The 24,883-nt window shown below is 41.4% G+C and overlaps 1 protein-coding gene across 1 annotated transcript in view; it reads left to right on the top strand.

The window, feature by feature from the left end:
- Positions 1-799: 799 nt before the first annotated feature.
- Positions 800-24,883, top strand: part of si (sucrase-isomaltase) — a gene marked incomplete at both ends in the record, with an annotated part of 63,634 nt that continues 39,550 nt past the window's right edge. Inside the window, 16 exons of the mRNA XM_079733716.1 lie at positions 800-841; positions 5,699-5,816; positions 6,379-6,455; positions 7,148-7,268; positions 7,681-7,790; positions 8,393-8,544; positions 11,475-11,646; positions 12,116-12,215; positions 12,862-12,974; positions 13,884-14,009; positions 16,685-16,816; positions 17,256-17,375; positions 19,423-19,536; positions 19,724-19,808; positions 20,793-20,910; positions 23,373-23,544. Coding sequence (XP_079589842.1) covers positions 800-841; positions 5,699-5,816; positions 6,379-6,455; positions 7,148-7,268; positions 7,681-7,790; positions 8,393-8,544; positions 11,475-11,646; positions 12,116-12,215; positions 12,862-12,974; positions 13,884-14,009; positions 16,685-16,816; positions 17,256-17,375; positions 19,423-19,536; positions 19,724-19,808; positions 20,793-20,910; positions 23,373-23,544 — 1,872 coding nt within the window. The remainder of the gene's footprint in view (positions 842-5,698; positions 5,817-6,378; positions 6,456-7,147; positions 7,269-7,680; positions 7,791-8,392; positions 8,545-11,474; positions 11,647-12,115; positions 12,216-12,861; positions 12,975-13,883; positions 14,010-16,684; positions 16,817-17,255; positions 17,376-19,422; positions 19,537-19,723; positions 19,809-20,792; positions 20,911-23,372; positions 23,545-24,883) is intronic.

Below are 24,883 nucleotides of genomic sequence, written 5' to 3'. Positions count from 1 at the left end.
ACACCTGCCACCAAGACCAATGTGAATCACTGCCGTAATGTGGGCTTCCTAATCAGTGACCAGTCAATTCATGCAAAGAAGACCAAGAAAGAGGAAAGAAAGGGGAAAAACCCATTGTAATTGTGGATCTTCTCTTATGTATATAGTCATAAAGGAAGGATAAGGACTAAGTGCTCATTACAGACACTGTGATGCTCACTGATCATCCCGGCTCCTGATCGTTAAGATGAATTTGGAAGTAAAGTAAAAATAATTATGCAAAGATCCCAAGGTCTGTCAGTTACAGCCATTGATTCATGAACACTGAGATGGCTGCCAGCCTTTTACAAGCAACAGCCCTGTTTTGCTACGGGTTTCATTTTTTAAGATACTTCGTTAAAGTTGGTTTGCTTTTTAAAAATACTTACAAGCAGGGATTCTCGTTAGTAACATAAATGAAGCACAACCACCATGAAACCATTCCTGAAGGTCCCTTTGTACTATTTTTACATAAATCTGTCTCCAGGCTTCTCCAAAACATCTGGAAGCATTGAGCATTTAGCGTGCACTCTCACCACATACATATAATTGCAATGTAGCACTTCAATGTTTTGGGAACAATGCACTCATGTCAGGACAGAGTTTATGGATAAATCAATGGTGAACCAGCATACCTTGTATCAAGCAACATTTCTTATCACAAAGACCAAAGTCCAACAGCCATTGTTTACCTTTGAGGCTGACACCCACACATAGCCTGTAGGCAGCATTGGCTCAGCAAGGGGAATTTTACAATTTATATCATCAATGGATGTTTTAAATGACCGAGGAGAGGCAGTTACCATGGTTTGACCAATTACAATTAGGGCATTTAGCAGACGCTTTTATCCAAAACGACTTACATCGGTTAATATACACATTGACACACCGACGGCAGAGTCAACCATGCAAGGCGACAGCCAGCTCGTCAGGAGCAGTTAGGGTTAAGTGTCTTGCTCAGGGACACATCAACACTCAGCTAGGAGGAGCTGGGGATCGAACTAGCGACCTTTCGGTTAGAAGGCAACTGCTCTACCTCCTGAGTTAAGCCGACCACAAAGTTGTAATGTCCTTTTAAGAATATTCCCTGAAATTTTCCCTCCCCTGTATGAAGGCAACTCTTTTCTATTCCATCCAATACCATTAGATAAAAAATATTATGGAATGGCTATATAATGATTAATGTTGACAACATGAACTGGTCTCGATGAGGTGATGACGAGTTAAAGATTAGATGCTGAGTCACTGCTTAGGAAAAATAAAAAAAAGGAAAACAGGTAAGCTATTGGTTAACTTTATCCTCAAGTGTCAAGGCTCACTGGAGCAGCACGCAGCGGCGGGACTCACTGCACCAGGCGGATTTGAGTCCACGGCTGTTTTTTTCCCACTGGAGATCTTTATCTCACGCTTTATGGCTTTGGGACACTATTAGAAGAAGGATATAAACACGCACACGCACAAACACAGGCCCCCACATACACACGCACAATATTACACACAAGAGGTGAGGCCTGCAATGACAATGTGTTATAGATGTTACGGCTATATCTGCTCCACAGTATCGTGGGGAGAAGCAGTTTGCCAGAAGACGAGGACGAGCCAAGGTAGGACTGCTCCAAACATTTCCATTCGCGCTAAGCTTTGGCCCGTCTGCAGTGTAAACATACTGCAGTGCTTATCTGTGTCCTTGTTCAACATGTATGAAGGTATTTTTGTAGCAAAAGTCTTTAGCATGCGTAAACTAAAGTCACAAATGTGTAACAGTAAATTTGAAGTTGTCAATGTTTATTTTGCATGTGAACAATAAAGTCACAAATGTGTAACAGCAAATTTGAAGACGTAAATATTTTTCCTACCAGTGTAAACACAAAATAGGGGCTACGAGTTCACAAGTCCTTTGTTACAGGTGCACAAATCCTATTCTGTGCATCACAACTTCAAAGAGTCATGTACTTGACACTTTTGCTACAATCATTCCAGCGCAGTTGTTGCAAAACACATTCACACACCCGTGTTTCAACATGCACAAAAATTCTGCATTCGTAAACCCAATTGTGAACTAATGCATCAGAAGTTGCACATCTTTGAGATGTTTCCTCACAAATTAAATTATATAGATCACTATGTTCAATGAGCATTTTAATGAGCGAGCACAAGTCCATCGATACAACTGCTCGAATCGAGTCTCAGCTGTTGTTTTTCTTGCGGATACTTTTGCAACACTTCTATGTGGTACAAGTCTGTTTCCCGAAGCGAAGGAAGCATGCTCAACGGCCGGCCATTTAAGGACGCTACGTCATAGAACGCCGACAAGCACTGTGCTAATGTAGATAACGCTCGGAAATCCGCGCCCTTTATATTTGAGAATTCCGAGATTTTTCAAGGATGCATCGATGGATCCTCATCAAGCCAAAATACCCACAATCCTTTTCGTTCACACGCTGCGTGGGGTATTTACAAATTGCGTCTGGAAAGCAAATACACATTACTTTACACAAGTGAAGTTTTTGAACGTTTTCAGAAATATTTTGTGCCGTATTGCTTTTTATAGATTAATTGTGATTAATTGTAATTTAGATTATTGTGTGTAAATGCATGGCTATATAAACATTTAATGTTTATATACAACGTAATGACTGCTGATGCTATATTTTGCATGGATTGATTTTTTTAAATATGTAATTAGCTGGTGTTTAAATAAACTACTGTTGCCAATAACAATTTCAACAATTAAAATATTAAAATATTTTCCACTGGAGCAGACTTAAAAAGCGGAAGCGGAAGCGTTTCCCCACTAGCAAGTCGTTCCAAACTCTGAACGCTACAAACGCTAGACAGCACTCTAGCCAGCACTCTAGCCTCATCTCCATAGGAAGCGACTAGCAAGGAAGTGTTATAGCAAGGTTGCAGCCTTCACTTTGGGAAACAGCCCAAGTGTAGCAAAAGTGATTCGTATCCGTATGACGCAGAGCGTCCGTCGGCGGGACAAAATTGCAGCATTAACCAATGGAAGTCGCCGGCAGGGGGTGCATTTTTAAAACTACACTGGGACCATCCAAGCAGACCTTTAAATACATTGAAGGACACTTCAATGTCCTTCATTGAAGTGAAGGACATAATGACATAATTACATTTGACATAATGTAAGATACCCAACTCCGTCGTGTAGGATGCCCTCTTGTCTACTTTCAAGACTCCAGAAAGTAAGAGTTTGCTTGGATGTTCGCAGTGTAATTTGAAAAATGCACCCCCTGCCGGCGACTTTCATTGGTTAATGCTGAATTTTTGTCCCGCCCTCGGAAGCTCTGCGTCATACGGATACAAATCACTTTTGTGCATGTTCTCAGCTTATGAAACATGGGTGTGTAAATGTGTTTTGCACCAACTGCGCTGATTGTGACACTTTTGCTACAATGATTGTAGCAAAAGTGTTAAGTGCATGACTCTTTGAAGTTGTGATACACAGGATTTGTGCACCTGTAACAAAGAACGTGTGAACTCGTAGCCCCTATTTTGTGTTTACAATGGTAGAAAAAATATTTACAACTTCAAATTTGCTGTTACCTACGCATTTGTGACTTTAGTGTACACATGCAAAATAAATATTGACGACTTCAAATTTACTGTTACACATTTGTGACTTTAGTGTACTCATGCTAAAGACTTTTGCTACATTAATACCTTCATAAACATTCCCCTATGGAAAAGGATGAGTTGATGATCAGAATTGCATAGGTCACTTGCTGATATAGGATGAAAGGATATTAGAGAGCAGGTAATGACAGTGAGTCAATTGTTGCCATGCAGAACAAGTTAGAAGTCCTCGAAATAAATGTGCTTTGAACAAACAGGTTTTGTTGAGTTCAACTTCTATTTCTTTAAACCAATAAAATAAGAAATGTATGATTAAATAAGCTTGTAAATCATCTTAAATGATGCATTACATTTCCTTATAATAATAAATTAACTTGGAGTAAAAAATCTGTTCAATAATTAGATTCAAAGGAACAAGGAATGTCTGCAGTTATTATGTTCAGTATTATTGGAAATTGTGATGTTAATATGCTTCTAAAGCCCTTATGTTATTGTATAGTAGCAGCATTATAAGTATCAATAGTAGCAACATTAGTACTAGTAGTAGAAGTAGCAATAGTACTAGCAGTAGTAGTAGCAATTTTAGTAAAATTAATAGTAGTAGTAGTAGTAGCAGCAGTAGAAGTAGTAATAGCAGTAGTAATAGTATGAGTAGCAGTAGTAATCATAGTAGTAGAACTAGTAGTAGTAATATTATTAGTATTAGTAGTCGTAGTAGCATAAGTAGTTTGAGTAGTAGTAGTAGTAGTAATAGTAGTACATTATTTAAGTTGATCATTTCTAGAGTAATATAGATGAGCATGTTCTATCTCCTTTATTCTGTTAATGTACAATGTTTAAAACATGGATTAAACATGCAATGTAAAATGTATGTTTTTTGGGTGCATTAAGGAATGGCATGCCAGTAATTGAGCAAGGGAATAGAGAACCTCATGTGCTAAATTTAAAACATCTTATTATGTATGTGAAACACATTTGTGTGTGAGTGTGTGTGTGTGTGTGTGTGTGTGTGTGTGTGTGTGTGTGTGTGTGTGCGTGTGTGCGTGTGTGTTTGTCTTGATGTGTCTGTGGTGGATGGGGGGAGTGTATTCAGTTGTCTGCTCTGGCTGTCCTCGGCTGTTCTTCACAGCACATTAAACAGGATGGCTATGTGCCTTTTATTCAAACACACACGCAGGCATGCATGCACACACACAAACACACACACAAACAGATACACACACACACGCGCGCAGACACACACACACACCCTAAAACCTGCACGCACAGACACACACAAACACATAGAGAACAAGATGAGGGAGAGAGAAACAGAGTGAGGGAAAGATCTGATTGCTTACATACTGATGGGCAGTATAGGCATTCACCTTATTTAATCTCTGAAAGAAGCCTAATTATGCGAGTGTAATGAAGGGTGTACAGCCATGACTATGACGCGGACAGTCTCATTCTCTATCATCGATACACACTTTCTCTCTTTCTGTCCCTCTCTTTTTCTCTCTCTTTCTCACTCTCTCTCATTTCTCTCACTCCCTCTTTCTTTCTCTCTGTCTTTCGATTTGTTACATACTTGTTTCACAACCTTATCGTCCTTTCTAACCTCTAGGAAAATATCACACTTAAAAATCTCATTCTCATTTCATCAATACTAATAATCTGTCTCTCTCTCTCTCTCTCTCTCTCTCTCTCTCTCTTTATTAGTCCCAAGGACACAAACAGTCATTGCTCAATAACAGTATGACTGTTTCGCAGGGATTGTTTGTGTGTGTGTGCGTGTGTGCATGTGCTTGCACGTGTGTAAGGGTGTGTGTCTTGCCAATGGGCCTCATTAAGCAGGGATAGAATCTTTTAAGACCTTGCCTTTTGTGAACTTTGTGTTATTCAGTTGCTGTTAATGATGTTGGCCTTTGTAATTATCTTTTAAGTGTGTGTGTGTGTGTGTGTGTGTGTGTGTGTGTGTGTGTGTGTGTGTTTGTGTATGCATTTTCGTGCGTGTGTGTGTGGGACTGTTTTTATGCGTGTGTGTGTGTGTGTGTGTGTGTGTGTGTGTGTGTGTGTGTGTGTGTTTGTGTGTGTGTGTTTTCAGATGGGTAAGCAGAGGTTCTCAGGTCTGGAGGTGAGCCTGATGGCACTGTTCTCCATGATTTCTGTGGTCGCCATCGCCCTTATTGTTCTCTTCGCCATCGGAGAATCTGGGGTCAAAGGTAGTAATCAAACACATGAAGACACCCCAACACACACACACACACATTATCACTTAGCTCAAGTCTAATTATGTGTTATGAGACAACACACACACCTACCAATTCATTCGGACCTGTGTGTACATGTGTATATCATACACAAGGATAGCAGTGAAAAGATGTCTACTTTCACTGACCAGTGTTCCGGGATTATTTCTCCACAATGTATGAAACGGGTTGAGTCAAGGAACTTAACACAACACATACTCTGCAGTGTATTATAAACACTATCTGATTCTACCACACATCCTCTAAAATGGCCCCAAGACCTCTGCATGACCTGTACAAGAAATACTCCCCTAATAATGATATAGCAACACTAGGCCCCGCCAATATTAATTCTGATTCAGTAGCATGCTGTGTTATGTTATACAATATTGCTACTTGGCTTATTAGCGACAGCACTGGTGATACCATGGAATACATGATAGAATAATGAGCTGACTGAACTTTTTTTAAGTGATTTTCTTCTTGCTTTTCTCAAGTGCATGCATGAACTGAAAACTTCCATCTCTTGGTACAGAGGCTATAGTCAGCCAATGCCCAACAATCCCTAACGGAGAGAGAGTGGACTGTTTCCCTGATACTGGAGCATCAAAGGTACATTACTTAAACACACACACACACACACACACACACACGCACACACACACACACACACACACACACACACACTCACACACACACACACACACACACACACACACACACACACACACACACACACACACATACATATAAACACTCATATATGCAAACACACATACACAGACAGAAACACAGACAAACACATACATCCAATCATACACACACCCAGACACATACACACATACCCACACACACACAAACACATACATACATTGATAAACAGCCCTACATCCATTCATACTCCCATGCAGCCAAACATTCATGTATCTATATACACATTCATCCACCCATGCTATCAGAAATCCATCAATTAGTCGTTAATGATGTTAATTGTGTACCTAATAATGTATTTTTACTCAATCATAAAATGATTTGTCGTATGTTTAAAACTGCCATAGCGTTTCTCATTTGAGTGGAAAAACAAAAATAGCCTAGGTCGCTGTATATTAACGTTGCTTTAGGGGTGATAGCACTAATACTCCATAGTACTAAAATGTAATCTGATATTACAGAAAGAAGGGAAAAAACTGATTGGCTGAATCGCGACAACACATCGTTGATGTCATCCAGGATAGGCAAACACATGAGTTATGTGATGGATAGGGTGACTAATGATGATGTCATGGCCCCTATGCCTCCAATAGGACAAATGTGCAGCACGAGGATGCTGCTGGAGCCCCGTGGATCAGGCCAACGTGCCCTGGTGCTACTTCTCAACCAGCCATGGATACACAGTGATGTCGGTGGAGAACCCTAACCCTTACGGTAATCCACCCAACCGTCCATCTGTCCGTCCGTCCATCTAGAGAGTACACACTGTTATGGTGATCTAAGAACACTCACATATCAACACATATCATTCAGTTGAAGGACAGAGGCGGCGTGGCCGTTCTTAGCTAAGGGATATCTGTGGAGTCAGTCGGCTAGCTCTTTGAACCCATCACAGCGTTTTAACACCCTTTGATCGTAGCAGCGGCAGAGAACAGGTAACAGGCGACGCAGTCCCTCCAACATGGATTGATGTTGGCGTTCACCTCGCTGATGTAATTCCTGAAAAATACAATTAAAAAACGCCTAATTGCGGTTTGAAAGGTGTACCATTTAACTATGCGTTTGAACAAAGTGCTCAATGTTTTTCTTTGGTGACGTTAAGTGTTTTAAAACATCTGACACGCAGAGATGAAAGCCGATTTGAGACGTATGGATTCCCCCTCCCTGTTCGGGGAGGGTATCAACAAGCTCACCCTTCATGCAGAGATGCAGACTGCCAATCGCCTCCGATTTAAGGTAAGGATGAAGAGGAATACATACACGTCCAGTCTATGAACAACTCCAGCTCTCTGTCTCTTTCCCTCATTTGAATAAGACATGTGAACCGAGTAATACATTTTTTATGAATTTACGTAACCTATTCATTTAAAGCAAACAAAAAAGTCTTCAGCTGAATGGGACCATGAAAACACACACACACGCACATGCACACACACACACACACACACATACACACACACGCATACACACACACCATGCATACACTCAGATGCAAAAAAGCTCATGTACACATGCAATTAATCCCTTTGCAAACACACACACACACATACACATTAACTACCTGTTAACTACCTGTGCCCTAGTGCAGAAAAGGAACAGAGCCATAATTAGTGTTATGAGCAACCCCTGTGTTTGTCCTACGATAAACACACACACACACACACACACACACACACACACACACACACACACACACACACACAAAGACTTCACAATTAAAAACTACTTCACAGCCACACAGCTACACAGCCACACAATTATAAATCTCAATACAAAGACACAGACACATGGTTTGTGACTGTGTGTGTGTGTGTGTGTCTTCCTCATCTCCCCCGCAGATCTTTGATTCCGAGAAGCAAAGGTACGAGGTCCCCCATGAGCACATGAACATCCCCAACAACAAGCCGTCCAGCCCCATCCTAGACACGCTTGAAATCACACACCAGCCCTTCGGACTCAGAGTGCGCAGGAAGGAGAGCAACAAAGTGCTGTGAGTTAAAGTGTGTGTGGGTGTGTGTGTTGGCGTGGGTGTTTGTTTACCTTGCATTCAGTTTAAGGGCAGAAGCCTATATTATTCTGTGCTCCAGAAATTTAAATTGAGGTCCTTATCTCAACGTTTGAGGCTGGGTACATGATGATGGTCCACAATCTGGTTGGATTTCATTTATGATGGGTCTGTTGCTTTTATGAACCAGGGAAGAGGCAGTAGGCTTATCTCCACTGGTTAACTACCTGTGCCCTAGTGCAGAAAAGGAACAGAGCCATAATTAGTGTTATGAGCAACCCCTGTGTTTGTCCTACGATGAACATCTACACATTAACTCTTTACTACTACGTGTTTCTCTTTAAAGATACATCGTAATAATGGACGAGTCTTCAGGAATGCAATTTTTGAATCCGTTATAAGATCAATAAAAAACGATGCGTCACAGGGGAATTGTACAATTCAAAAGACAAGCTCAAAACTATACTTAGATAGTAAGTGATTTGTTAATCGTTACAGTATTTTCTTCCACACAATCAAAAAATAATAATCATGTTGATATTAAATAAATAACAATGCAAAACACGTCTATATAATGACACATTTGCACCTTAGATTTCAGTTCGTAAATTAATAAATTGATCCAGATAACCAGTTACCTGGGGGACCAATGGGAGGCCGCGCATTAAGCAGCATGCAGCAGCATCTCCTAAGGCCCCACCGGCCCTCCTCGCTGTGATCTGTAAGCGGGGGTGTGATCTCCCTCATAACTATGCATGGTGCAGCACGTGAGGCCGCTTGCTGCTTCCCCCTTGTTCTCCGTCAGTCTCCCGCTGTGACAAGACACCTTAATTACACACGTGTCAGTCCGGGTGTGCTTGGCGGACCCTGGTCCTGTGCGCCGCTGCCGCTATCAATTACATTCGCCAGTCAGCACACACGCACACGCACACACGCACACACGCACACATGAGCAGGCACACACAGACACACACACACATGAACAGAGTCCTTCTCTCAGTCACAGACACACACTCCATCCCTTGTGCCATTAAAAACAATTAGGCCCATTAAACCATCATTATCATTAAAACTATATAGTAAGTGCCAACGTGTGACAAGTGGGGTCTGTTAGGTCGCAGAAGTCCTTGCTCTTGCAAGTGGTGCTATGCAAAAAGAAAAGCTGAAATAAAAGTACCCCAAACACACAGTGCAGTCTTAGCTTATTTAATTGGGGGAAAGTCTCATCTATATACAGATTTATTAGGATATTTTTAAGCAAGGGTGACCAACACATATTCAGAGCGCTATTATATTCTTATTAGTTCAAAATATTTCAGGAAGTTAGGGTTTGAAGTGCTAATTACGAAGACTCTGTGACAAATCTCGAGGTACAAAAAATGTAATAATTCAGAAATTGTATTAATTTAGTAATTCTAGTCTATGCTGCTCTCCAAGGCAGCAGAAAGCTTCCACAAAAACATTTTCAGGAACATGAAAAACGGTATCTTGGTGTGTGCATAAATCCATATATATATTTATATTAACATATTAACAGATATATATATATATATATATATATATATATATATATATATATATATATATATATATATTCCTCTTGATACCATTCTGAATGTGTTTTTATATATATATTTATATTTTTTAAGAATGGAATACCCAGGAAGCAATATTTAAAATTATTAGGACAAAAGTATCACGTGAACAAAAAACACGATAAAGTTGGACACACAAGGGTCACAAGTGTCTTATCACTCCATATTGAAGACTTTACCCTCGACAACTTAATAAGTTAAAGGTCAGCTGCAAAATAGGTGTGTGTGTGCGTGTGTGTGTGCGTGTTAATAAATGCTGTCGGTGATCAGTGCAAAAATCAATGTGGTCTTTGACATGAATGTTTAAAACATACATGGTTATTTTATTTAAGTTTATGTTAATTCATTTTAAATTGCATTAACACAGACTCTCAACCCGCTTGACAAAACAAAAATGAGAAATAAGATAAATATCAAGGAAAACATTTATATGAAAACAATCAATTCTTCAAGACCAAATGAATTGATGCGTCCAAGTGCTCGAATCGAACTAAACAAACCAATACAAAAAGTCAACTACTACCAAAATGTAAACATGGTATCAGATCAATATTAACAGACAATATCCTTAAGAAACAAGGCTTCCTAATAGAAGATGTGCATTTGTGTTTGTGTGTGTGTGTGTGGGTGTGTGCGTGTGTGTGTGTTCTAGCCTTTGATCGGCTATAACAATCCACATCAATAAATGTATACACTGTTCTCATGATACTATTACTTGTTGGCGTGCATTGTGCACTGCTTTCAAGGGAATAATAAATGCTGTTGACACTGATGATCTAAGGAGTGAATGCATGTAATTGTTTGCACGATAGCACTGCGATAACACAATGTGAGATGTCAGGTAGGAGATAAAGCTTGGAAGGAGAGGTAGGCGGCATAATTGAAATGAAAAACATCAGCCCCTCGCAGACCTGCAGCAGTACAGCACAGCTAGTGTTTCCTCCCCGCTGTCAGAAAGAACACAGCGTGCACACACTGCAACCCAGGGCTTGTTATTGGCATGATGGGATGTCTTCCTCAAACTTGTTACTTGATGTTTTTTCCACTAGTGTTGTGTACTCCGTCTCTCTGTCTCTCTCTCGCTCTCTCTCTCTCTCTCTCTCTCTCTCTCTCTCTCTCTCTCTCTCTCTCTATATATATATATATATATTTATATATATATATATATATATATATATATATATATATATAAATATATAAAATATATAAATACATGTCTTTATGTATCTCTCTCTATATATACAGTATTTAAAGAACAAATCACATATTTATGCAACTATTTTTTTAATAATTTCATCATTAATTTATCCCCCCAACTAGGTTAGACACCACCATGGCCCCCCTAGTGTTTGCCGACCAATATCTCCAGCTTTCTGCCAGGCTGCCATCCCATAATATCTATGGGTTAGGAGAGCATGTTCACAAACAATATCGGCATGACACCAACTGGAAGACCTGGCCCATTTTTACAAGAGACGCCTTTCCAAACGGGGTAGGGAGCACTCTATAATACACAATCATAGTCACACTCAACACAGACAGACAGACAGACAGACACACACACACACACACACACACACACTCACACACACACACATACACATAACTGTACACTTACGCCTTCATTAGCATGAATTCCTATAACATCCATGCTCAACAGCATCCATTACTTTCCTTAACCTTGCTCATGCTTAGAATCGGCGGAGGGCAAGGTTGACTGATTTCCTTATGCATGAGACGTACCTATGGAATTTGATGCTTGTTCCTTTCATGGCTATCCTGCTCTCCAATGGATTTATAATTCAATGTCTTGTAAGCTTATTTGGAAAGAGGCAATTTGTGCTTTGAGTTCTATCTCTCACAAATTATCCTATTCGCTCCTTCTTTCTGTATCTCTCTCTGTCTCTCTGTCTCTCTCTCTCTCTCTCTCTCTCTCTCTCTCTCTCTCTTCCTCTCTCCAGGGAACGCATAACCTCTATGGCCACTACCCGTTCTTTCTCTGTCTGGAAGACGAGAGTGGAAAGTCATTTGGCGTCTTCTTAATGAACAGCAACGCAATGGGTAAAGAATCACATGCAAGCCAACAAAGACACACAGGCACAGACACAGACATACACACACACACACGCACACACACACACACACACACACACACACACACACACACACACACACACACATAAACGTACCCATATAAACACATACACACAGAGGCCAAAAAGTGTAGGTATTCAAGAACAAAATTCAAACATAAGTAATAATGGGACTGTCCACGCAAATCTGGAAACACGCACAGCCAAACATTTAGCATAAGTCAACTCCCGGTGTGCGGTGGTTCAAGGGTAAAGCAAACATCTAGTCTTTTCTTTTATCAAGCAGAAAAAAAAGATCAACTGCTCCAATCCAAAAAAGGTGCTGACATATCAAAGAGAATAGGGCGATGTTTGTTTTAGCCTGTAATGGATGATGGAGGAGAATGGAAATGAGCTGTGATAGGTGTTTATCTGATGGATGTCTACACTCATTCGTATAGAAGAGCCCTTTCTACCCTTCATCATAGGTTCAGACACATGTGTGAGTGTCTGTCTGTCGGTCTGTTTGTGCGGGTGTCTGGGTCCATTGAGTTAATGTGCCCTTCTGTGAGTGTATGTGAATGTGTGTGTGTGTCGTGTTTGTGTTGGTATTGATCGTGTGGGTCCCATTGCAGAAGTCACCCTGCAGCCGGCCCCCGCGGTGACCTACAGGACTATCGGAGGAATCCTGGACTTCTACGTTCTCTTCGGAGACACGCCGGAACAAGTGGTGCAGGAGTTCCTCGAGGTGAGCTGGCGCCGCTCGAAAAGTCCACCAGCGCTCCTCTTGAGGAGAATAGAGCTGGATAAAGATGTACTTGTGAGCTCTCCAACTCCATTTTAGACGAGGGAAACTTACAAAGGGTCCGGTTTGAGCTGCACTCATGCAGAAAATATAAATCCAATCAAAACTCTTTGCAATTGTTGATTGAAGATGTTTCAAAATATATGAAATTTGAATATATGAATCTTCAACGTTGTAAGCTATGCATATTTGTCACTGTAACTAAAAAACAATGTTTTATAGCGCCCCGGTTTTCTATAAAACATTGTTCATAATATCGCTCCTACACAACGACAGCAGTAGCTTTAAAAAAAGAATCATGAATAGAGCTGAAGGAGGTACTTCACATATGGCGCGTTTCCACCAGAGGTTGCGGGTCGGTTCAGTCCGGAAAGGTGTGGCACAGGTCGCGTTTCCCCCGCCAAAAGTGGGCGTGATCCGCACTGAGCCATATTGAGCCGTACTCGTCTCACAGTACTCCTCCGTTGGGGTACTGAGATGCCTGAAAGGGTGCCGGCACGTTCGAGCTACACTCGCCATCCGTTGATAGGTCGACAGACTGGGGGATAATAACAAACACATTACCCGCAAGGCATTTCTGGACAACGGCGAAAGCTTCATTTATTTAAGAAAATGTTTCGCAAAAGTTTGCCGTCCTTCTTGGATGCCTACATTGTTGCTCTTTGTTTTAATGTCAAGGGTACTGTGGGCAGTGGAAATGTGAGCCGTAACTGAGCAGGGCTATACCGCGCATTATACTCTTATTCATTTCAAACCCAGAAAGACTTTTTGAAAGTGTAAAGGTTTTGTCCGCTTGTTGAGAAAGACTTCATCCAAACTCATTGTTTCTGATTGTGGGTTTGCTCCCTGCAGCTGATTGGCCGGCCAGTCATCCCACCCTACTGGTCCCTGGGTTTCCAGCTGTCCCGCTGGGATTACGGGAGCCTGGACGAGGTCAAAAGGACTGTAGAGAGGAATCGAGATGTGGACCTCCCATATGTAAGACCATATCCTATTTTCTCCTCCTATTTAAAAAAGGGAGGAAATAGGTTGCAAGACACTCCCGAGTCCCCTAGTATTGAAAGAAGAGCATAGCTCGTTCATAATATCATGTTGTTAGTTTATATTATTAGTCTGTATTATGTCCTTAGTTTGTATTATTAGTGAATAACGCTCGTACTCCAGTGCCATCGACGCCCGAGCTCCCGCAGGCTGCAGTTCACTTATAGTCAGTTAGGGGGAGTTTCAGACTCTTACACCTGTCTCTCACTTACCTTTAAAAATGATTTTGCAATAATGATACAATCAATGATACTACATCTTATAGCAATTCATTACAAAAGTATATTACGGCAGTAAATACTACACTAATCACAAAACAAAAGATTTAATCACTCTGCGTGATGTCCACCAGATTGACCATGTTTAATTATTAACTCAATTTATCCATTTACACACTCTCCTGCCAAAACACACACACAGACACACACACACACACACACGCACACACACTCTAACACACACACACACGCACACACTTTAACACACACACACACGCACACACACACACACACACAAACCCACTGTAATTGGCTATTCCTTTGATTTGCCTATTAGCTATTTGCTTTAACTTTTTCTGAAAGGAAAACACAACCCCAATATATGATGGATATGAAGAGGTCTCGTCCTAGTAACGGCCAAAGCATAGTTAAACATAGGCAGGATATCAAGTATTACGACGCATTGTGGGGGTTTCAAAGTCCATATACCATGACTTGTGACCCTTTTATTTAATCTTTGCACTCCTGTACTCCAAACCTCTGGGAGCAACTAACCTCAAATATTGTTCTGTGACGAAATTTAAGGAAAGGACGAGGGAGACTTTCTCCAAATGACTCTATAGTGGAGAGGAGGTGGAGGCAATCGATATGTTACCTTTCCCAACTCTTCTTAACTGTGAGCCACTCAAGCACTTTAGTGGGCTTCCAGAGGCAAGGGTCCTTCCTACTACACCATCTCCAGGGACGTGATATGAAGGGTAAAGCAGTGGCTGGACAGCCAGTCAGATTGATAGGGATGGCCTTTCAGTTTGACGGGGTAATCCAGCTTGCTTTCAAATAATGGAGAGTATGGCCCGATGTGTTCAGTTTTGCAATCCCTACAATTTTTCACACATGTTTAAATATTACTGGTAAACAGAGATCAATCTGCTGGGCTCCCATCTCATTAAATCACGTTAGCGGAAAAAAAAAACCTTCTCTCCCAAACCCTGAAGAACAGGATGGATGCCACTTCTGGAGGACATTTTGTCAGTGATAGCGATAATCTGCTCATCTTGGTTAGCGTCTGCAATTGTAAACGGGGAGCTGTGGGCATATTTGATCTAAAAATACAGAAAAAATGCTCAACTTGTGTGCGTCAGTACACTAAGACATAGAAATACAGCTCTAATCTCATGAGCTCAAAATTACCCTGTAAAGAAGAAAAAATAATAATAATAATAAATTCTGAGCCCCGACCGTTCTGGTCGCAGACACAGCGAATCCATTTGAAACTGCCCATCCCGGCTCAATATTTCATCCAGATAAACTTATTTTTCCTTTTTTTTTCTGCCCCCTCTTTCCGAAGGAATTAGGATGCAGCTGGTTCCACTCGTGCTTTACTGAGGGACATATTTGATAAGCATCAGATAGACCACAGAGGGCATTATCACATTCTCCCTAATACGTCTGGAGCTGATTACCATTAGGCGAAGGATCTGGCAGACCCCGCCAACCATCTGCTCTATCCATACCAAGAACAATTTGGCAGCCAACAAGCAGACAGAATGCTAGCATGAAGGAATAGTCAGTAAAGATGAAAAAAGAAGCCCATCCAGAATGTGTTAACATTCTCAGTGTCCTCCCAAGGTTTTCGAGCACATTAGCACGTGCCTCTAGCTAGCTAGCGCACTGAGCCTCCTTCTGCCCTGCGCGAGCAAGCCAGCAGAAGGCTAGCAGCTAATTTGTCTTTAACTACAATTTGTGTGCGCACAAATGTGTATAGGGCTTGTACATCAAAATGCATTGTGTTTTTTTGGGTTTTGGGTAAGAATATCTCCCCATAATGACAAATGATTGCACGATTAGTAACTTAGCAAAACATTACTACTAGCGTAATGACATGACATAATAACATGAAATTCCAATGCTTCCTAAATGGAAGGGTTCACAAGTGAGAGATACTAATATGGTGTTAGAGTGGGTAAGTGTCAGTAGTACATTGTGAAGGTACAGTTCATCAGCTATTTTTGGCTGTCTTTAGACCAATTGAAGATCTACACATCGCGTTCTCAACTTCAAACTGGACTTTATTATTGATGACTCATCATATTGTCCCCTATGAATGTTGAATCTAATCTTCATCTAAAGATAACACGTATGAAATGGATTAAATGTCAACGGCATTTCATTTGAATTGAAAATATGTTGTTATATTTCTTATCGTTATTAATATGCTTCTATACTATTCTAAATCATCCACCTTACCTTCTGTTGAATCAACATTAAAAAGTGCATGGTCATTTAACTTTTTCTTTAAATATCAAAAAGACTTACATTACATTACTGTAATGCATATTTCATCAGTAAACATCGGCTGTTTCATTCTAATTTCCCTCTTATATTTTTTCTCAGGACATTCAGTACACAGACATTGACTACATGGAGGACAAGAAGGACTTCACCTACGACAAGAATCTTTTTGCAGATCTGCCTCAGTTTGCTGACTACCTCCATGAGAAGGGTCAGAGATACATACTCATCCTGGTACGACTCGCCTGAACATTGACATACATTATGACAGTTTATTGTTTTTCATCGAGCAATGCTAATAATGTGGGAGTTTTTTATTTTAATTAGGCAATGCAAATAATGTGGGAGTTTATTGTTTTTAATCAAGAAATGCTAATAATGTGTCATTAATTGCATGATTTGAATGGTTCAATCAGCGATTATTATTTGAGATTATACTATATCTATTAAACATATCCCGTCCATATTCCACAACCAATTTCAGTCCTCGCCTCACCATTTAAATTAGTTAATGGATTGAGTGGGTGAATTTCAGATCCAGCAAATCCTATAGAATTTCAGATCCAATAAATCCAATAGATTTTAGTCACCTTGAAATTGATGTAACAGGACTGAAATAGCAGTGACCATTCTGTTTACTATGGGTATGAATATTGTGGTATTTCCGTCCAAGGACCCTGCGATAGCCACCAGTAAGCTGCAAGGAAACGCTTCTTACGGCTCCTATGACAGAGGCACAGCCAAGAAAGTATGGGTCACTGAGTCTGATGGCATAACACCCCTATTGGGAGAGGTGAGTTGTTTTTGGCATCGTCTTGTGTGTTTTTCTGGAGTTTTTTTTACATCTAGTCTAGATTGAATCTAACAATATGCCTGTGCATGATGCAATGCAGTCCATATGTCATTGCCACAGTGTGCAAGAAAGATGCATGCATTTGTGACTGAAATCGGGGTATTTCAAATTACCGCAAGTGAGCCAAGCACATCATTTTGTATCGTATGGTATAATTTTATGTTTCTTCCCATAGAAGATATGTCGACACTTCTGGGTTCAGACAGGGACTGTAGTCAAACATTTATTTCACGATAGTGAGTTGTTATTAGCCTGAGCAAACCTATGTTTGGTGATGATTGCAGCTGGTCAAACGTATTCATTGCTACATTTAATCGTTCTGCATCACAGAATTCAGAGCGTGTGTCCATACATAAGGTGTGCTTCTTGAAAACAATTATTTACTAAATACCTCTACATGTATCTGCATAATAACATTGAACACCATACCGTTGAATACCGTTCAATATTTAGCTTTCATTTAATGGCTTTAAGGAAAGTTAGTCACCTAAGATTACACTTTTTTTTAAATAAACAGGAAACATTTTCATTTGGCAGCAGCAGAGCAAAAAGTGATGTGAAGCAGGTGAAGAGGCACAGGGAGGAAGTGACACTTCTTTGCATGTATCAGGCAAATCCCAGATGGACTCAGCGGGGCATAATGCAACATAAAAACAAATATGACAGCAAAGCGTATGACAGCAAGGCTTTCAGTACATGTTTCCCACAAATGTTACATGATGAAACGTGAGACAGTTTTATTCAATCTTTAAATAGTTGTGTGAGCCATTTGTGTCCTGTGTTTGCTTCATGCCGATGTGGCTAAAGGCAATGTAAAGCCCAAATGAGGATAAAGAAGACATTGATGTATATTTCCTGAGACAGGTGAGACAGTTTTCGGAGTGTAGATCCATCGAGGTTTGGGCCAGATGGGAAGCGTTAAGGTACATGGTTTCGGTTGCTCTCTAGATCATGTTAGACACCAAATGGATGACTTCTGGAAAGTAACTCTTAATTTCCCCTGGATCTTGATTGAGTTAAATGGTACCATGCATTGCATCCCTCCTAATTATTGGAACTAAATGGGAGATACACTCACCGTTCAAAAGACAAAGTGGCACATATACATGTTAACTATTTAGACGGAACACGTCCCATTCAGAGATCAACAAACAACCCACTAGGATACTTTTTGAATGGTACAGCAGAGTGTTGATGTGGTGGAATCTAGAGTGGCTTTAGGCATCAGAAGAGAGACTGAGCTAAAAGATGTAGGTGAGGAAGGATGGCAACAATGAGCAACTATCAATAAAACCTGACCTTGGTTTTCACCACCTGCCAGCAACATCTGCCTATAAATCTCTATGTATATGTGTGTGTGTGTTTGTGTGCGTGTGTTTTTTCTTAAGCTTCAGGTGTGTGTGTGTGTGTGGTTTCGTTGTGTGTGTGTGTGTGTGTGTGTGTGTGTGTGTGTGTGTGTGTGTGTGGGTTTGTGTGTGGGTTTGTGTGCGTGTGACTGTGTCCTTGCTAGAAAAAGGGTTGTAAAATGATTGGCGAAGGAGGTAAAGGAAACAGATTGCGAGAGCTGAGCAACCTTCAGATGTAATATCTACCACGCTATCACAAACAAACACCCAGACACACACGCACACAGGCACACGCACACACATGCACGCACCAATAGGCACAGGTGCACGCACACACACACACACACACACTCACACATGCACATAAACAAACACACTCACACTTATAATATATAATGCACATAAAGTTACATAAAGTTGCGAATTAAATTATTTTTAAATCGTAGGCTGGCCAGGCTGGGACATTGGATCTGTGTCTCATGAGTTCAAAGTTCCTTTAGACTCGGGTCTTTGAAGCAAAAAAAACAACTGACAATTCAAATGCATGCTTCAGTAGAAGCAATGGACAGATACAAATGCATATAGATCACATTTGTTCATTCAAGAATATGAGTAAGGTACAATGGTTGTTTATTTGGCAGGTCTGGCCAGGAGAAACCGTGTTCCCAGACTACACCAGCGCCAACTGTATGGACTGGTGGGTGGATGAGTACGAGCGCTTTTCCCGAGAGGTCAAACACGACGCGCTCTGGATCGTAAGTCTACCTGACGTCGCTCCACAGTTGGCGTGCCGTTTGATACGTTTGCTTTAGTCGGCCTGCGCATTCAGTACATTTGTAGCTTCGACATCAAAGGCATTGTCTGCTATACCCATGAATGATTGCACCGATAAACGCTCCGATAGGCTCTCCCTCGATGACCCTTGATGATATTTATCTGCAGGACATGAATGAGGTGGCAAGCTTCAAGCAGGGATCAAACAACGGCTGTAAAAAAAACAACCTCAACTACCCCCCCTTCACACCGAGTATGTGTCCGCCGACAATACACAGTGTTTCCTTTGGTGTTGAAGTTGCTTATTCTTTACCCTTTGTCAACAAAATGGGTAACTTCTCCTATCCTTTCAAGTCCTAACTTGGCTAGCACGATACAATCCAGGTTGTATCACAGAGAGCTGATTTTTAATGCCATCTGTCATATGTTGGGAAGCATTCATAGCAGTGTGGAAATGTATGAAAACTAATTAATTATGAATGAGTAGCAGGAATTAGTAGCGTTAGCATTATTACCAAATAGCAATAGTGAAATCCCCCCCCAATGCAACACAGTGGAATACACATTGAAAAGTGTCCTTCTTCTTGTTTTTTACACCATAATTGCCCACAAAATCAGTTCTTGCCCACTGGAAGAGTATTTTCAAATGGTGGGTCCCAAGTGTGGTATTTTAAAAATGGCTGCTCTTCTTCCATGTCTTTTATTTTGACGGTGTCCCAGACAGATGATCATAACTGGGGAAGGCTAAATCCCATAGCTCCCCTGTATTATTGCCCTCCTCTAAAGTCAGTGTCTCTCTCCCTCTCTCCCTCTCTCTCTCTCTCTCTCTCTCTCTCTCTCTCTCTCTCTCTCTCTCTCTCTCTTCTCACTTACCCCCCCCACTACATTCCACCCCCCCTACATCACTCACTGTATTGTCCTCCAAGTGCCGTTCTTCTCCATTCCCTCCAATGTAACACTACCGCTCCTGTCTTCTCTATCACATATTCATTCTTTCTCTCTCTCTCTCTCTCTCTCTCTCTCTCTCTCTCTCTCTCTCTCTTTCCCATCATCTGGTCGATGATCTGACCTTATTATTTCTTCTTCTGTTTTCTTTCATGCCGTGTTCTTGTCATCCTCCTCCTCCTCACTCCTCATTTATTTTTGTTCACCCCCCCATCACTTCCTTCCCTCCATCCACCTCCAACCCCCGCCAATTCTTCTACTCCTCCTCCTCCTCCTTCTCCTCCTTCTGCAGATATTCTGGATGGACTGATGTACAGTAAGACACTCTGCATGGATGCCAAGCAGGCCTGGGGGAACCACTATGATGTCCACAGTCTCTATGGTTACTCCATGGTGCTGGCTACTGAGAAGTGGGTACCACTCTTTACTGCTGACTATCGATGAACAAAACACATGATGCCACTGTTTTCCTTTCTGCCAGTAGGGCCTAGCTAGCCCATTTTATTTGTGTAACAACTGCAATATTCTCATAGTCAGATACTCAAACTGTCTCCAACACAACTTAACTAATGTCCATGGCATTGTGTTATGGAGATAATTTGGCAGCTGTGAACACAAAAGCAGGGATGAACTACAGCCCTCCATAGCAATGCAATTCAAATATTGCGCTTGCCAAGTGGCGATGGTTCCCCACATGGTAAGGGTAGTAATATATTTTAATGAGGCCAGGCGTCCCTCGGGAGAGATTGGATTTTCCATTTTGGCGCAGCGTTGGAGTTTACGAGAGCATGACTTCTACAAATCTTCTATGTAGCCGCAGCATCAACATCCTGTATGGGGAATAAGTCTCTAAGGGGGTAATGGAATTAAGACTGTAATCATAGTATCAAGTTTCATTAACAAAATATTGCTCATTGTTTAGAGACGGGATGGATGTTGAGGCACCGGTTAGAAGGCAGATACTGCTGTTCTTGCCAACCCAGCTGCGGAATTCAACCTGGTGGTGGAAGTGACAGCACAGTGATATGTTGCTCAGGTCTGCCATTAGCAGAATTGCACCTAAACCATTCGCCCTTAGAAACGTAGGATTATGCTGCATGAACACATACTCGGTTATCAATTTGACTCTTGGTCCTGTTTACTCCGAGCTGTTGGCCGAAGCCAAAAACAAAGCATGCTGTTACACACACTCACAAACAAACACGTCCTGCCCTCCCGCTCGGCCCATTGAAGCACAGTCGATGTTTCTGCAGCAATTGTTGGACACAGCAGTAGTGTCCCAAACTGTGTCCGGCAGTGTGGATTTTATGTTCAGTGTGTGAATGGCTTAATGTTATCCTCTACTGGGATGTTAACGGACTGCAGTCGAGCTAAGTATAAGGGTACATAAGGGTTATTATCATGTCTCGTCACATTGTCAGTTTGTAAATGTATTGTTCTGATTACTTTGATGCCCATTGTTATTATTATATCATATATTATATATTATAATTAACATGATTATCATGTTAATAACATAAAGAAATGTATAAGACCACACCACCAAGGGCTCTATCAATGCAAGTGTCAAACTGCGTTCAGAAATAGGATATATGAAAGTGAAAGTATGTGGGTATGTTTGTAAAACGTTGCTTTCAATCTGGTGCTCGATTGATGAGTAATCAGGGGGGCTGATGAGGATAATGCTATTTCACAGCATGGCACCATAGAGCTGAACCTTGTGATCGGGAGTTGACCTTGAGTGCCCAACCATCCCATAATGATAGTGAGGCCCAGTTGAGGATGTCGAAATGAACCTGGAGGCTGAAATGAACACTAATCACACCATCAAAACAGAGGCTCCCGGCAACGTTTGCTGTGAGGCTTGCCCCAGATGGAGCATATTGCCTGTCAAATGAAAGCAGCATAGACACAAAGGCACCCACAAACACACACACACACGCTCTCACACACAGACACACACACACACACACACACACACACACACACACACACACACACACACACACACGCATACACTCACACACAAGCCCTGCAGAGCATGAGTCACAAGCCCTGTGAAGTAAAAATGTGCTTACTACCTCTTTCTGCTTTAACGCTAGCTCATCTTTTGAAGCTATCTCTCTCTCCTTCTGGCATGCCTCTCTTTTCCCTCCGTCGACTAATTAAAATGTGTTATTGGCAGGAGACACATTTTGTAAACATCATCAGGGCTTTCTATTGTCCTCAAAATCAATGGTGCTTCGATCCCTTCATCAAATAGAAAAATAAAAAAGGCTGTTCACCTAGATCTGGGTTTGTACCTGTCAGATCTCTCTGTCTTTCTCTCTCTCTCTCTCTCTCTCTCTCACTCTCTCTCTTTCTCTTGCGTTCACTCTCTCTCTCACTCTCTTTCACCCATACACACTCTCTCTTTGTCTCTCATTCCTTTGATCCTCTCTATCTCTCTCCCTTGCACTCTCTGTGTCTCACACATATTCCTTTCTCTCTTGTCTCGCTCTTTATCCCTCTTTCGCTGATACTCTCTATCCCTCCATTCTCTCCCCTTTTTCTCTCTTCCTCTGTCTTTGATACTCTATATCTCTCCTTTCTCTCTATGCCTCTCTTCCACACTCTCCCCCCCTGTCTTTCCCTATCCCTCTGTCTCTCGCTATTCCTCGTTTCCTCTCTACTCTCTCACTGATACACAGGCCTATTTCAGCTTTTAATTTTTTCCATTTTCATGAGCAACATCTCTTTGTCTCTTCGTCTCTTCCTATCTTCCTCTCTCTCTCCCATCCTCTCTCACATGCAGTTGATTGGTATTTGATTATCCTTAAAATGTCCTCCTCTCCTCTCTCTCCTGCCCTTTTCTTTTCACCCGGCCCCATAGAGCTCTGGAGCACGTCTTCGGTGAAAACCGGACACTGATGCTGACCCGCTCCTCCTTCCCGGGCGTGGGGAAGTATTCGGGTCACTGGCTTGGGGACAACGCGGCCAACTGGAACGACATAAAATGGGCCATCCCGGGCATGCTGGAGTTTGGCCTGTTTGGGGTTCCCTACGTAAGTATCAGTACGGACTCAGAGAGTACAGACTGTTACTATTACATGACACTCTTGGTGCCATGCAATAAGCATTGCTATTTATACAACAATGGTTTGGAATGATAGTGCTTTATCCTGTGTTGAACGTGTGGCAAGTCTATTGTGTTTGAAAGTTGGTATTTTGTTGTTGGAAAAATCCCCTCTTAGCAGTTATACTAGCAGTAGAAGTAACAGTAGTAGTAACCCAAGGAGAATACTAACTAGGACTGGTCATCCCAGGCCTTTCCCAATAAACCTTAACCTTTATGTAATACCTTATGAGAAAACGCTGTGTGAATGTCTAGACTATATTCATATTAGAAGCGCATTTCCTGTGCTTGCTCGGCTCAGCAACTAATATAAGCTAATTGAAAAGATAAAGGAATTAGAAGGAATTTATCTAAACTAACATCTTTAACACCTCATCTTGAGATAACATGCAATGTGTCCGTCCTAGAGATATGAAATCCATTTTAGATTGGCATGATAATACAAGTTGTAAATTGGCCTTCATATTTACACGTTGAAATCTAAAAGTGCAGGAAACATCTTTGTGCACAAGATTAGTTGAGAAACATGGATACACAGAATGGATGGGTTTGTTCACGCTCAAGGAAAGGGCTCTGTACATTGAATGCATACAGCAGTTAGAGAGCAACTGGGGGTAGGTGTTAACCACATCCACTATACACACAAATACACATACACACATACACACACACACACACACACACACACACACACACACACACACACACACACACACACACAGGGAAACGCACATACATTAATTCCAGCTGTTCTTACTGGGTGATTTCGTATATGCCAACCTTTATCCTGGTGGGTCTGTGTCAAATTCCTCCAATTATCTAGAACGTGCACACACACAATCACACGCAGGCACAAACACACAGACACACACACAATTACACGCAGGCAAACACACACACACACACACACACACACACACACACACACACACACACACACACACTCATCCACACAGGAGAGCAAAGGAAATAGGGTTTGGATCAATTCCCTCCCATTGAGAGTGTTGTAAAATATGTCTGTCAGTAAACAATAACGAGCCGACTCTCTCTGGCCACCAAGTGAAGCTTCTTTCTTAGGCTCCATTGTTCCATTATTGAAAGAAAGAACACTGTCCATATATACCCCTAATGAAGCTAGACTGAATTGAACTGAAAAGAGGAACAGCGTGTGCCAAACGATCCATTATGTCAATTTGATTTTCCTAAATCATTTGCGGTGACACAAGACATTTTGATTGGCTATCTTTGTCATTCTTCCTCTTCTTCAA

This window comes from Pollachius pollachius (genome assembly GCF_949987615.1).
Source record: "Pollachius pollachius genome assembly, chromosome: 3".
Classification (NCBI taxonomy): domain Eukaryota; kingdom Metazoa; phylum Chordata; class Actinopteri; order Gadiformes; family Gadidae; genus Pollachius; species Pollachius pollachius.
Note: the sequence above shows the minus strand (reverse complement) of the source record. Positions and strands in the feature narration are given on the sequence as shown.